This window comes from Ceratotherium simum, chromosome X (genome assembly GCF_057802395.1).
Source record: "Ceratotherium simum simum isolate JZ-2026a chromosome X, ASM5780239v1, whole genome shotgun sequence".
In the NCBI taxonomy this organism is placed as follows: domain Eukaryota; kingdom Metazoa; phylum Chordata; class Mammalia; order Perissodactyla; family Rhinocerotidae; genus Ceratotherium; species Ceratotherium simum.
Genome location: NC_141940.1, coordinates 41,492,878 through 41,506,399, shown reverse-complemented (window position 1 = coordinate 41,506,399; position 13,522 = coordinate 41,492,878). Strand labels below are relative to the sequence as shown.

At 34.4% G+C, this 13,522-nt stretch overlaps 1 protein-coding gene across 3 annotated transcripts in view; it reads left to right on the top strand.

Moving 5' to 3' along the window:
* Window positions 1–9,315, top strand: part of NRK (Nik related kinase) — a 134,779-nt gene extending 125,464 nt beyond the window's left edge. For all 3 annotated transcript variants that reach the window (XM_087427318.1, XM_087427319.1, XM_087427317.1), the window contains 3 exons: window positions 886–1,021; window positions 4,350–4,489; window positions 6,235–9,315. In XM_087427318.1, the coding sequence (XP_087283444.1) occupies window positions 886–1,021; window positions 4,350–4,489; window positions 6,235–6,330 (372 nt within the window). In that variant the 3' untranslated portion in view covers window positions 6,331–9,315. The remainder of the gene's footprint in view (window positions 1–885; window positions 1,022–4,349; window positions 4,490–6,234) is intronic.
* Window positions 9,316–13,522: the final 4,207 nt, after the last annotated feature.

Here is a 13,522-nt window from a genome sequence, read left to right as displayed (position 1 = left end):
TTGTTGCTGAGACACGGCCTCAAGCACTTGGCCTGAGTACACCCAGTTTGGCAAGTATAGTTTCTGACTTTTTCTTCCTGTAACTTGCTAATTTGGAGAAATAACAGAGGAATGTGATTGTTCATTTCTCAGGGAAGTACTATTAATGTGACAATATTTGTAGTTTAAGCAAATTTTGTCACATTGTTTTATACATCGTGAAATTTAGAAAATCTTAGATATTTCTTAGTATGTCATATTATGTCACCTAATATGTCTCTGAATTTGTGTATTGAAGGTATTTTAAGGTTATACAAATTGAGTAAGAAATTCTACATTTTTTGTGAAGGGAGGATGACCATTATATTTCAAGCAGTAAAGAATATTATAAAGCTGCTCCTTGTAAACATTTTAAGCTCAAGCTATTTTTAATTTGATTTTCCATTTCTGATTCAAATGAATTAGCTGATAACCAGTGATTGTGTGTTACTTGGTTTACACATTCATTACTAAAGTGTTCATCAATGTGCTGAAATGAATCTGAAATCCAATTCTGTAATAAGCAATGTTTCTTTTATCATTATATATAATACTTTATGAAATTTCAGTGAATTTCTCTGTCTTCGAAATATATCTGTGCTTTTTGCAAACAATATTTTCTCCTAAATATAGCGGAAAATTTCAAACAATGACTACTTTATGACATAGGGAAGGCTCTTTTCAAGAGTTGGATAGCATGCTATTTAATATTGAAATAGAAGTTTCCCTTCCTCCCTACGCTTTGAACCCCTTTTTGGTCTTTATTGCTCAGCCATACTGCTTCATTTAAAGTAGTAGTGATAAAATGTTGGACATGTAAATCCTTATGAAACGTAATTCCAGACCCTGGAAATCATTATACCGCAGAATATCCTCATTTTACCTGATTCCTTGGGAATTGGCATGATGCTCACCTTCAATGCTGAAGCCCTTTCTATGGAAGCAAATGAACAACTCTTCAAGAAGATCCTTGAAGTGTGGAAAGACATACCATCTTCAGTAGGTATGGATAAAAATTTTCCTGTTTCAGATGATCTCAGAGAAGCTTCTACTTCCTGAAGTATCACATTTTCTCAAGGCATATAGTGTTAATTTGGGATAGTACATACTTTTTCCCTTAGTAAGGTGTTGTGTATGTTTGTTATATGCTTAATGAATTCACAAGGCTACCACAAAGGACTGATTTTGGCTGTCTTCCTTGTTCCTTTGCAATAATCATATAATTAAAATAGGAAAGGAATCCCTTTCCACAATAATCTGTAATTTTATTTTAACTCCCTTTGCTTGCAGATTTTACACAGATGTTGAAAATGCTTCATTCCATCACATTGATTTTGGGGGTTTACCTTTATCTTAGGAGACTGCCAAGTAGTCATAAAAGAAGAGCAAAGTATTTCTATTTCATACGGTCAATAGTGTTCTGTTTAGTGAGTAATATTCCTGTGAAAAATCAAATACAAACTGAATGTGTGACATATTGGTTGTCACTAAGATTTAATCATCCTTCATTTACAAAAGAGATATGACTGACTGGAATGTCTAATAGGTACCTCCCAGATGGCAACATAAAGAAAACTGTCTTTTCATCTTCATCAGGCCAGGACATTTTTTTCTTCCTGACCAATGCAAGACTGCTGATCTGGGAAAACTGAATAACTTGAGACTCTTGTGTATGTCTCTGAGACTTGGTGACTACAGAGATGATTCTAGATAGGGAAGATAATACATATAAACAGTAAGACTATTAGAGAGAGTAGAGTGATTTGATGGAGTATAAATGTTCTTGGAGAGAGTAGGAGTTTAATGAAGCCAATAAAGGAGAAAGGGGAAGGGGAGAGACAGAAAGAGAGAGACAGAAAGAGAGAGAAAGGTAGTTTGTCGATAAAGACACCAGACGCTTCTGAAATCTCTATAAAATGGCCAGATGTGATCCTCACGTGGCTTTAAGGACCAGTTTGAAAGGACTGCTTTTTAACGGACATTTTTTTTTATTATGAGATGATCTGCAGAATCTTTTCTTTTTGCGTATCTAGTGTTAAGGATTGTCTTAAACTTTTTCAAGGAGGTAAGAACTCACAGAGGGTTTCAAACCATTTTAAGTGACAGAAGGTAAATGCTTACAATATAATAGATCTGGGGCAAAAGAAACTGAAAATAATGAATCTTGTTCTAGCCTTTACAATGGTACTTTTGTGATCAATATGTTAATCAGAATTTGGAATAAGGAAATTCAGTTCAAGTGGGCAACTGGGAACAAAACTCCGTATGTATACCACTAGACAATCATAGGAATCAAAGGGGTCTTAAAAAGTCATCTGGTACAGCTCTTGTCCCTAGGCAGGACAACTTCTGACCTAAAGCAAAAAGCAATTTTGAGTTGCTAGAATCTGAAAAATATCTCTATATATGTAAAATAACTTATAGCACTATAAGAACACGGTATTTTGGTTCATGTATTAAGGGTATTTTGAGAGTATACTAAAGACTACAGTATAACACTGATATTAAGAAAATCAATTACTCTCTTTTTCTGTCTAAAAACAACTGCTTTGTTATTTAAAACTAACCTAGATCCAGATTTCCCCACTCTAAATTTTACATTTCCTTGAGATATGATAAATGTTTTTAACAATAAGATCATTACTCTTTCAAACAAATATATAGAGGCTTAACAATCACAGCAAATATCACTAAACATTCCCACTCCAAATCGTTGGATTCCATCTCATAAGCAAGCTATAGCTCAGTAGCTAGGTTAAGTGGCAGATTAATGTGTTTCAGAATTAAGGTGGAAATTATGTAATGCCATATGAACTGTGTACTTAGGCTCATCAAGTAGCCTGTGCATTAATTTTAGAAATTTTTCCTCTGTATGGTTATTGACAAAAATACCATTTTTAATGAAGTGTTCACATAGGTGGAAAAATTCAAATCCAAATAGACTAAATCTATTATTGTTCCCATCACTCAGGCCATGGATTCCCTTTACTTCCCTTATATCTGAAGTGATTTTAATTCTAGTTTGAAATTGGACTTATAAAGTCTTCTTCCTAGAGAGCCATTTGTCTAAATAAAAATATGATTGTAATTTAATTACAATTTTAATGTCAATTTTGTACACATTAATATTTTTTAATTGTAATATAAAAGGAAGCAAGAGATAATAAATGCTTGGTAAGTTTTAGTTGAGGGATTCAAAATGGCCCACTCTATGCCTATGAAAAGTCACTTTTATAAACGTTTAATAATTCCTTCATGAGTCCTTCAATGCATATTTAACGTATACATATGTAGGCCAGTTAAATTTTGGTTTAACAAAAGCATCCTAGAACCTTCAAGAAAGATAAAGAACTTTTTTTTAAAAACTATATTGTACTTATATCAATGCAGACTTTATTGCTGTTATACTAGAAGAAAATGGAAAGTTTAATGAATTAAATTCTGATTTTAGTTGTGTTAATATGGCAATGAAGATGCTTTGTTTTGGTGTTTTTCTAGACTATTTTAGTTTGACTCAAAACCTTGATATTATTTTAAGTGCAAGATTATATTTGTTTATGGAAATTTACTTCCCCATAAAGTACATAAAGAATATCAACTTGAAAGTTAAACATTTAACAATAATACTGCTCCTTGTGTCAAAAATACCTTACAGCACCAGCTGACTGTATGGCTGTTTACATAATTAGGTTTTCTTCTTTAAAGCGGTTGTCATAATCTTTATTATATAAAAAGCTATATTATATAAAACAGGGTCCAAAAGTTAAATTCTTAACAAAAATTTTCTGAGCAAGAGAGAGCCTTAACAGTATCAAATTAGCTTTAAATCTGTTTATAACATGGTAATTCATTGAATTGTATCAGAGTTGCTAAAGCCATTATTTGAGCAAGTCATTTTTTAACGGTTTTAATTTTGAAGAGTTAGTCAGGTTTCCATGTATGTCACTTGAGCACAAATACAAACCCTTATGGAATGTTGTACTTCAGCTAGACTGTAGAATAAAGAATGGCAGTGGGTAGATTTGACTTTCTACAAATAGGGTAGAATTAACCCTTAACTTTTTCTGTGGTATTGGAGAATATGAATACTAAAACTTAATTGAGATCTAGTTATTCAGCGTTGGTCACCGTGGTGACAGTAGATAGCTGGTTGAACACCACTGCTGAGCAGCATAATGGCTAAATGACTGACTATAGAAGGAGGATAAAGAAGAATGTGTTTACCTGAGCTGTAATAATGAGCCTCTTAATAATCAAATGTTGACTCTTATAATTTTCTATCCCTCATAGAAAGATTTTGTGTTTTTCTGATTTTTATATTTTTATTGTAGCTTATGAATGTACACAGCGAACCACAGGATGGGGCCAAAAGGCCATTGAAGTCCGCTCTTTACAATCAAGGGTTCTGGAAAGTGAACTGAAGCGCAGGTCAATTAAGAAGCTGAGATTTCTGTGTACCCGAGGTGACAAGGTATAGCTTACATCCTCCAGTTAGAGCAAAAATAAAGCAAACAATGAAAATTAACTAAGGAAATTTATATCTTTTTCTATCTGGCCATAAACATATTTATGCCATATTTCCCAAATTGGCATGCTATTGATAAAAACAATTTTATATTTTGCAGTAGAAACATTTATTTGATAAATGAGGAAATTTGATATCAAGAAGAAACCATTTTCAAATAAAGTAAAAATTCTAATTATGTCCTAAGCAAAGCTTAGCCATTATGTTGTTTGGTGCAAAATCCATTATTGGCTTTGATGCATAGTTCTTTTCATGTTCATATTAATATGATATTTGGAAACAGAATGCTTAAGTAAATCTCCCTTTTATAGTTTTCAACATAATCCAATAACAGAAGGAGGAAAAAGTAATTATGTTTGCTGAACACCTAATTATGTGGTAGGGTTTCTGCTAAATACTTTAAAAGCTGTCACATTTAATCGTCACAAGTGGATATTATTATGTCCATTATACAGGAAAGAAAAATAAAATTGAGATTTGGCAATCATTTGTGTAATGTGATCAATTTTAACAACCAGTTCGGATAGTTTAGATGGAAAAATGCATTGCATAAAATCATTACAGTCCCTACATATTATGAGAAATAATAGGGTGAAGAAATAATCTTAATAGGACTAGGAAGCATTCACTTTTAGAAGAGATTGCAGAGGATTTAAATTAATATCAGGACAAGCAAGATGAAGCACCAAGGAAAGCACCAAGGAAAGCACCAAGCAAGATGTGCATCAAGGAAAGACACTGGTTTGCAATATAAAGGGATATAATGGCAAGAACCAGTGTTTGAGGATAGACCTAGGATGCAGTCCTGGCTCGGATACCTAACTAGGTATAAGAACCTGCAAGTTTGATTAATCTTTCTGAGCCTTAGTTCCTTCATCTCCAAAAGGGGAATATTAATAACTACTTTGAGAAAAATTCTGAAATTAGCAATAACGTGTATATAGTAAGCATCTCACAGATTACCTCGCACGTAAAATGTGTAAAGTGAAGGGTAGCTAGTGTTATCTTATCATCATGATTATTATGTCACAAACCCTCCCAAGTATATCCATTGTGGATGTTGAAAGCCTTAGTCCTAATAAGAAGGCCTCTGTTTGCTATTTATGTTCATGTTCTGTTCTAATTTTCTTTATGGCACAAACCATATCTACACGACATGTTCCTCTCTAAGCCAATGGGTTTAGCTCGTAATATCAATCTATTGATGTCAGTCCATTCCACTAGAATAGAAAATCACACCAAGTAGAACATTTCAGTGGCCACTGAAACACCAGCAACAATGGTGAACAACATCTAAATAATTTAACCATTTCCTTATATTAAAAGAAAGAAGGAAAGCCAACTTGAGTAAAAGTAGATTATTAAAAAAAAAAAAAAGAGGAATTGTTAACCAAAACTAATCAAGAACTTTAGCAGATGAATGCCACCTACAAAAACCTAGTTTTATTTAAACCATATGAAGTATAATTATATAGAACATGGTGAAAGGCTATTTTTAATATATAATTTAGACACCATACTAATTTAAATTCTTATTCTTTAATTTGAGGAAATCTTGTTCTACAAAAGAGTATGGCTTAACATTTTAATTGGTTGATGCAGATAAATTGAAATTATAGTTGTATCTATCAAATATCAGGTTACAATTTATTATATATTTACTAATGATGTCTCTTTCTCTCTTTTTAAAGCTGTTCTTTACCTCTACCCTGCGCAATCGCCACAGCCGGGTTTACTTTATGACCCTTGGAAAACTTGAAGAGCTCCAAAGCAATTATGATGTTTAAAAGGTTCCAATGATTTATTACATTTACAAACATCATAAATATGCAATTTGCATCTTTAAATTTCTGAGATTAAATGAGCATTCAGTTTTATTGTAAGGGAAAAATAAATCAGATACTTTACTTTTAATGTAGCACAGAATAGTTTTAATGAGAAATGCAGCTTTATATATAAAATTAACTATAGCAAGCTCTATGTACTCCAATGGTGTACAATGTCTTTTGCACAAACTTTGTAACTTTTGTTACTGTGAATTCAAACATTACTCTTTGGACAGTTTGGACAGTATCTATATTCAGATTTCATAACATGGAGTAAAGAAACCTTTAATGAGTTAGATTCCAAACAGCTTTAAAAAGAGTTGGCCCTGTATGAGGCTTTTCAGAAAAAATAAAAAAGTAGCAACAAATCATATGCGAATTTGCAAAGTCGTATAAAGAACCAAAGGTTAGATTATGAAATGAAAACAATAAGAACTATGCTATAAATCAGACTAAGTCTGAACCACCTGCATGCCTAGAGAAAACTACAGTGATGAAGGGAGAAAGCTCCAACTGTCATTGCTCCATGACATTAAGCCCACAGTTAGAGACCAGTTGTGTTCTTTTCATCCCATGTTGAGCTGGTTTTCTCCTGATGAGAAGAAAGGAAGAAAGCCTCAGATGCTTGATTTTCCTCAGAACCCCAAAGATGTGCAATAGCTGTTTTTAAAAACCACCAAATAATACAAGCCTGAGTACAGGACTGAACTCCTATACACATGTACTGTAGAATGAGGTTTTTTTTTTTAAATACTTTAAAGTAGGCGTCAAATTCTACCCCCAAAGACAGATTGATTGATTTATCAAAATTCTTATCTGGTCAACAGTGTGACCATCAGAGAGCATTAAATATTTTCCCAGTCCCGTATTAAACTATATAAAAATTTCCCTCCAGTTATTAAAAAAAACCAACAAAATGTAACAACAAAAAACTTTGGCTGCCAATACTTGTGTTTTTCGTGTTTCTATTTCTTTAAAATCAGAAATTAATTTAAAAGTGATAAGTCCACGGTAGGGACTTAATGTTATAGGTAAAAATGTGAAAAGATTTTGAAAAAATACAACTTTCATCAAATACCCAAGTCTACAAACTTAGAGTAGTGAAAATCATGCTAGTCCATCACCCTAATATGTTATAGACGCCATAGATAGGTAGTGTTTGGTCACCTATGGTAACTGCTGCCTGGTGAAAAGCATAATTTCTGCATATCCATCCTCAATACCATGGTTAGTTCTGGGGCAATAGAGAAGCAACAGAACTACCACAAAGTATACCTCAGTATAATTCCTTTAGTTCTGCTTCTGAAATCTGAAGACAGTGCTAGTGGAATAATAATTTTCAAACTACCTGGTTAACCAAAATACATAAGCAGCTGATTATGTGTGATTTCATGATAGCACATTATTTCTTGGCGCGTTGGTGCCAGGAATGACGATTTGGATTTTCCTAACAACTTATAGCAAGAGTGTAGTAGCTCAATAACGAGAATTTAGGAGAACCTGAATCAATGCATTAAAGAAATAAATGTGATTCACACTTCTGTTACTGTGACACAATAATGTGATCCTAAAACTGGCTTATCCTTGAGTGTTTACAACTCGAATGACTTTTTAAATGCAGTAGTTTAAAGAGAAAACAAACTTTTATGTCAAATTATTTCCTTAGAAGTAGTCTTCATTATTATAAATTTGTACACCAAAAAGGCCTTGGGGAGCTTTGTGCAAGTACCTCATCGTTGAGCAAATGGAGCTTGCTATGTTTGAATATCAGAAAATTTTCTCATTTAAGTAGCATATAGAATCAAATCTTTTAAGGATTCATTTTTTCCTTCATAATATTTACTCAAAGTTAAGGTTCAAAAATAAGTTTTATCTTAAAATCATATTTTTAAGGCAGTAAGACATTAAAGTATTTTAGGAAGTCAACTCCCGTTGTGCTCTGTGGCTGTTATTCTAGTAAACATAACAATAGTGAACTGCATCTACAGAGATGTCTCGAAGTAAACAAGCAAGAGAGATTGTAAATGCGTAACTGAGCTTTAAAGGATGAAGTGTTAATGAAGAAAGAAAGCTGAGTACATATTAAGAAGGGAGATTGAAATGTTGGGTAGCCAAATAGGAAGGACTGAACATATCTAAAGTGGTTCATAGGTAATGAATACTTCTGATTTTGATGTTAATCCCTTTGGAATTTTTACATCCTTTCCCAGCTGAAACAAGAAAATGAAGGGACAATTAAATTTCATAGTCAGTGTATAATAATAGAATAAATTGTATGTACACCTCACCTTGTAGCAGAAGCACCTGGAATCCCCAGCCCATCACAGAAGTGTGGAGGGGGACTCCTGACAAGCCAGTGTCCCTAGCCCTGTGATTTGAAGCATGAAAGTTCTGGCAGGTTGTGAGTAGCATTGGGACAGAGTAGAGTTTTATTTTAGTGTACTTTAGTTTTTTCACCAAAGCTCTTGTCCAAAATAAAAGGCATTATTGGAAATATTTGAAAACTAGAAAATGATGTGTGAAAAGGGCTGACAAGAAAAGTAAGGTAAGATCATCAAAGGAAACAGTAAGAAAGGATAATCATTAAGATAGTAAAATAGGCAAAGCAGAAATCACACATGCGCACACACACACAAACTATTAGAATGCGTTAATTTTAATATTTTCAGTGCTACCAGTTTCTAGATAAATTAATCGCTAAGTGTTTTCTGCAGGACTCATTTAATTGAGACAGTATCCATAAAACTAGGAATAATGCCACATGCATTCAATGGGATCTTTTAAGTACTCTTCAATTCTTGAAAATGTGCCTATTTAAATCAATTTCCTGTTTAAATCAATTTGTATTCAATCTGTGCTCTAACTTTAAAAATTATTGAAATAATTTTTGAGATTGCTAATTGTTTCATCAGAAAATATGCAATGAATCATTGTTCAACCTCTAAAAATAAAAATTTTAAAAATTATTGGTTGGTGTCATTATTTGAAATATACTTTCTAATGCCTCAGAATTAGGACTCCTTCAAGGAATATTCATTTCTTTAAAGTATGAAACAATGCACCGATTGGAAAGTGTTAGGGGTTCTGTCTGTTGTTCCATTAGGAATTCTGGCCAAGGAAGGCTATATTAATCTGACTAAAGTCTTTCTGGGTACAGTGGTGGAATTAGAAACTGATTAATTTTCCTCAAAATGTCTGGGACTTTGCACAGACACACAGACTCACACAGTAACACCCAAGCAAGTTTTAATGCTGACTTCCTTCCCATCCCACCCCAGTGTCCTGGAGTCCAGTGGAGGAGAAAGAAGAAGAACCTTATCCAAAGAGAAGAGTAAAGATTTATAGTTTTTTAGCATTCAAGAAAAGTTTAGTGAGGGATGATGGTGGAAAATGGAAGATGCAGTAATCATGGCAGGTTGTCAAGGAAGCTGAGTCCTTCAACTGGGGCCAGAAGAGGAGTAGCACTTCTCTCAGTAGGTCACGGAAGCATTAGGGGCATGGTCCCATGAATGATCCTATCGTCTCAAAACATTCTGAAGAGATGTTCATCAAGCTTTCCCGTTAGGGGCAGTGGGATGTGGTCCTAACTTGTCAAATGTGGCCAGGCATTTGGGAGTTGGGTTACCTGGACATGAAAAGCTTGTCCAAGCTTTTAGAGGCTAAATTCAAAGTGATTCATTACAATAAAATTGACTCATTCAGCTTGACATATAAGGTCCATGGACTTCAACTACTTTAAAGGACAGTGTTACAAGCCAAGGAACAAAAATATCATCACAGATTAGAATTAGAATGGGCAGGGTGATACCCCAAGGCTGAGAGATGGCATTGTCCTAGGGACCCATTACCAAAACATGGGGACAGGGTAGGTCATGAGTAGAAGTCACTATTAGTAACTTTATCACTCTCAAAGGGAGCAGTATGTTTATAGACTCCAATACTGCAAGTCTTTGAATCTTTTTCCATAACTGTGATTTCCAATGTAATAGCACTATTTTATTGATAGGGCCTTTAGCCCTCACTTAAGGTTCCTAAAGATAATAAAGCTGTTGAGTGTGGCTACACTTGGATTCCAAAAATTGGATGGAGATAGCTAATAAATTAAAGGCCAAACATGTTTCAGAAAACATTGTCACATGTCATGTTTTATGTTGTTCGCAACCATATCAACTGATTCAAAACGAATAGTTCCTGAGGGAGTAAAATAATTCTATATGGATTGATATTTTCAGAAGCTAGTCCACAGCCTACTTTGTAGGTGAATAGAAAATTGGGTTTGGAATTAACTTTTTCTTACAGCTTTGCCACTCCATATGTCAAAGTGCCTCATTTGGTGCTTAACATACAGCAAAGGCTCAATAAAAATATGAGTTGAAAGGGAGAAATGAGTCTTTTTTGTCTTGATTGTCCTTAGTGCTATTTTATTTAAACAGCTTAAAGTTAAAATTCACAAATCCATTTGTTTCATCAAAGTACCGTCTGTGTTATGGTGACCAAAGGATGATGACCTGTTTTGGGTAATTTCAAATGATTGTATCCTACAAACTTGAAATAGAACAAAGCATAGGTCAAAATAAGATTAAAATTAAAATAGTGTCTTTTTAAGTTTTGTTTATCTTGAAAAACAACACATAAGGGACCACTATGCCCCTTTAGTAATTACCCAAGGATCACGAGTAATGACAAAAATTGTTTAATAACATAAAACCAGCACAAAAACAAACCATTCAACTGGTTGTTTTCTACAAATATTTGATCTGAGTATGATTCTTTTTCAGAAGATTGACTCTATGTTATAGCATCCTGAGACATATTTAAGGGTCATCAAATCTTGTCAATCTATATTTTGATCCAAAAATTTTGAATTATATTCCCTTAAACAGATATATCAAATTCCAGGCATTTTCTGAAGGTACTTCTCTTAACAGATGAAAGAGTATATCTGCCTTGCAGGTGGACAGGTAGTCATTTAAGTGCATGCAAAATGGGACCATATTTCCAAAAGTCTAAAAGCAAGCATGCAACACCAAGAAGTTGAGTCTCACAAGTCAGGAGAGTCAGAAATGAATATAAGGAAGTTCAAAGCAAATTGGACTACACAAAAATGAAAATCTTCTCTCTACAAGTAAAAGTAATATTATATGACAGGCTGGGAAAATAGGCATTAATTTGACAATATAAAACGTATTTATGAATTTTACTCCACAAACCTGAATGTGCAAAACCCAAAACCAAACGAAACAAAAAACAGTTATTTGAACTCCAACTCTTATCCCACTAGTCTGAGAAGAAATTTAATCTGAGTCATTAAGTGTACTTTCCTCATTTATGCATTAGGCTTGTACGAAGGTCTGAGGGATCAGGAAATCCAGGGGTACCCCACTGGTCTATAGTCTACACTTATCAACACTGATACTCTCCATTGGTCACTTAGTCTCTTGCAGTGACTCTGAGACTTCTGTGTCATGTGTAGTCATGGAAATCTTTGTCAAAGCAGGGAGCCAAGATACCTAGGGTCATATCCACTGTGGTCACACTACCTCCCTGGGTGCTGCGTGGGCATGGATCCCTGCTACTTTAGTACCCACAGTTCCTCATATTTTTTCCTATTGCTGATGAATCTTTCTCTTTCCGTTAAGCTTTTGTTCTGTCCCCACCTCATCCCATATAAAATGTAATTACCTCTTTCCCTTCCCTTTATGAGAATGACAACATAATTGTGTCAGAGTTCAGGCGTAAAAAAAATTTAAGCAAGAGATTTTGAGACAATTCTTACTTTAAGTTCCACTATATAACCTCTGTACCTGCCCAAGAAAAAAGAACCCTCCACAAACCTGGGTAGAAGAAATTCAGTGAGAACGAATTAAGACTGCAATTAGTTATCCTGTCACCTACATATAAAAAAAATTCAATTTAAGGTATCAAAGAAAGGAAAATTTTGAAAAATGAGACATTATTATTGCTATGATGGGAGGCTCCAGAAATTCCTAATGCTCTCTCATTAGCCTCTCTACAATCCTCTCACTTAGTACCCTGATCCTTTCTTTTGTGCCCTGTTTCAGCTTCCAAACAATTGTCCCTTCTAGATCATTGTCCCCCCTTTCTCCTTGATAGTCTCCATCTTTGAATTTCTTGCTATCAGACTATACTACCCATTACCCATCCTTGTTGCAGTCATGTATAGACCCCCACATCTTTCCTCCTCATTCCTTAAAAATTTTAGCGCTAGCTGACTGTCATTTCCTCCAACACTACTTCTAATTCTTGATAAAATTAATATCTACTTAAATGACTCTGTCAATATCCTTTCTCCTGTAATCCATGACTTACTATCCAAACAAACTTGACCACATTATTTCAGCCACCCACTCCCACAGGAATACACTCTAGACCATATCATTATCTATAACTATACTTCTTTCATAAGCTCAGTTTCACTTGCCCCACTATCAGACCACCACCTTAATTTTTCCAGCTGATTCCCTCTATTACTGGATTCCAAAAAGTCTTTGACCTCATATGGACCCACAATCTATTGATCCTAACACCATTTTACTGCCCTCCACCCTCACTCAAAGAAATTCTCAATCCCTTACTTAGCTAAGATTTCATGGTGTATCAACATAGTCAATCCTTTGTATGGACCCTTAACTCCACTGCCTGTCTTTAGCTTGGCAAAATCACAAATTTCCTTGAATAGAACTCTTTGTCTCCTCCACACCCACATCAATGCTGCTGATTGTGGCTATAGAAAACACACAACTGTGCTAACTGGTCTCATTTTTAATTCATGACTGAAAGCCACCAGTGGGCTGGCAATGCCACCCAGTAACTTATACTACATTTCCCTATGCCGCTCACTCTTCCCACTTGCAAGTAGGAAGATGAAAAATTCATATTTTCTTTTCTGTCTTCAATCTGGTAAAATCCCCCACCTCATTCTTATTCTCAGCTAATGACCTGCCTTCCTACTTCACTGAGAAAATAAAAACAACCAGTAGTTCCATCATCTTATCCATCCCTGTATCAAATTGATTCTCTGCAATTCCTCTTCCCCAAATTAGTTTTCTGTTAATTACAATCAGAATTTCATCCCCACCGTTCCACAGAAAAAGCTAAAGAGTTCTTGTCAAAGTCGTCAATGACCTCTACC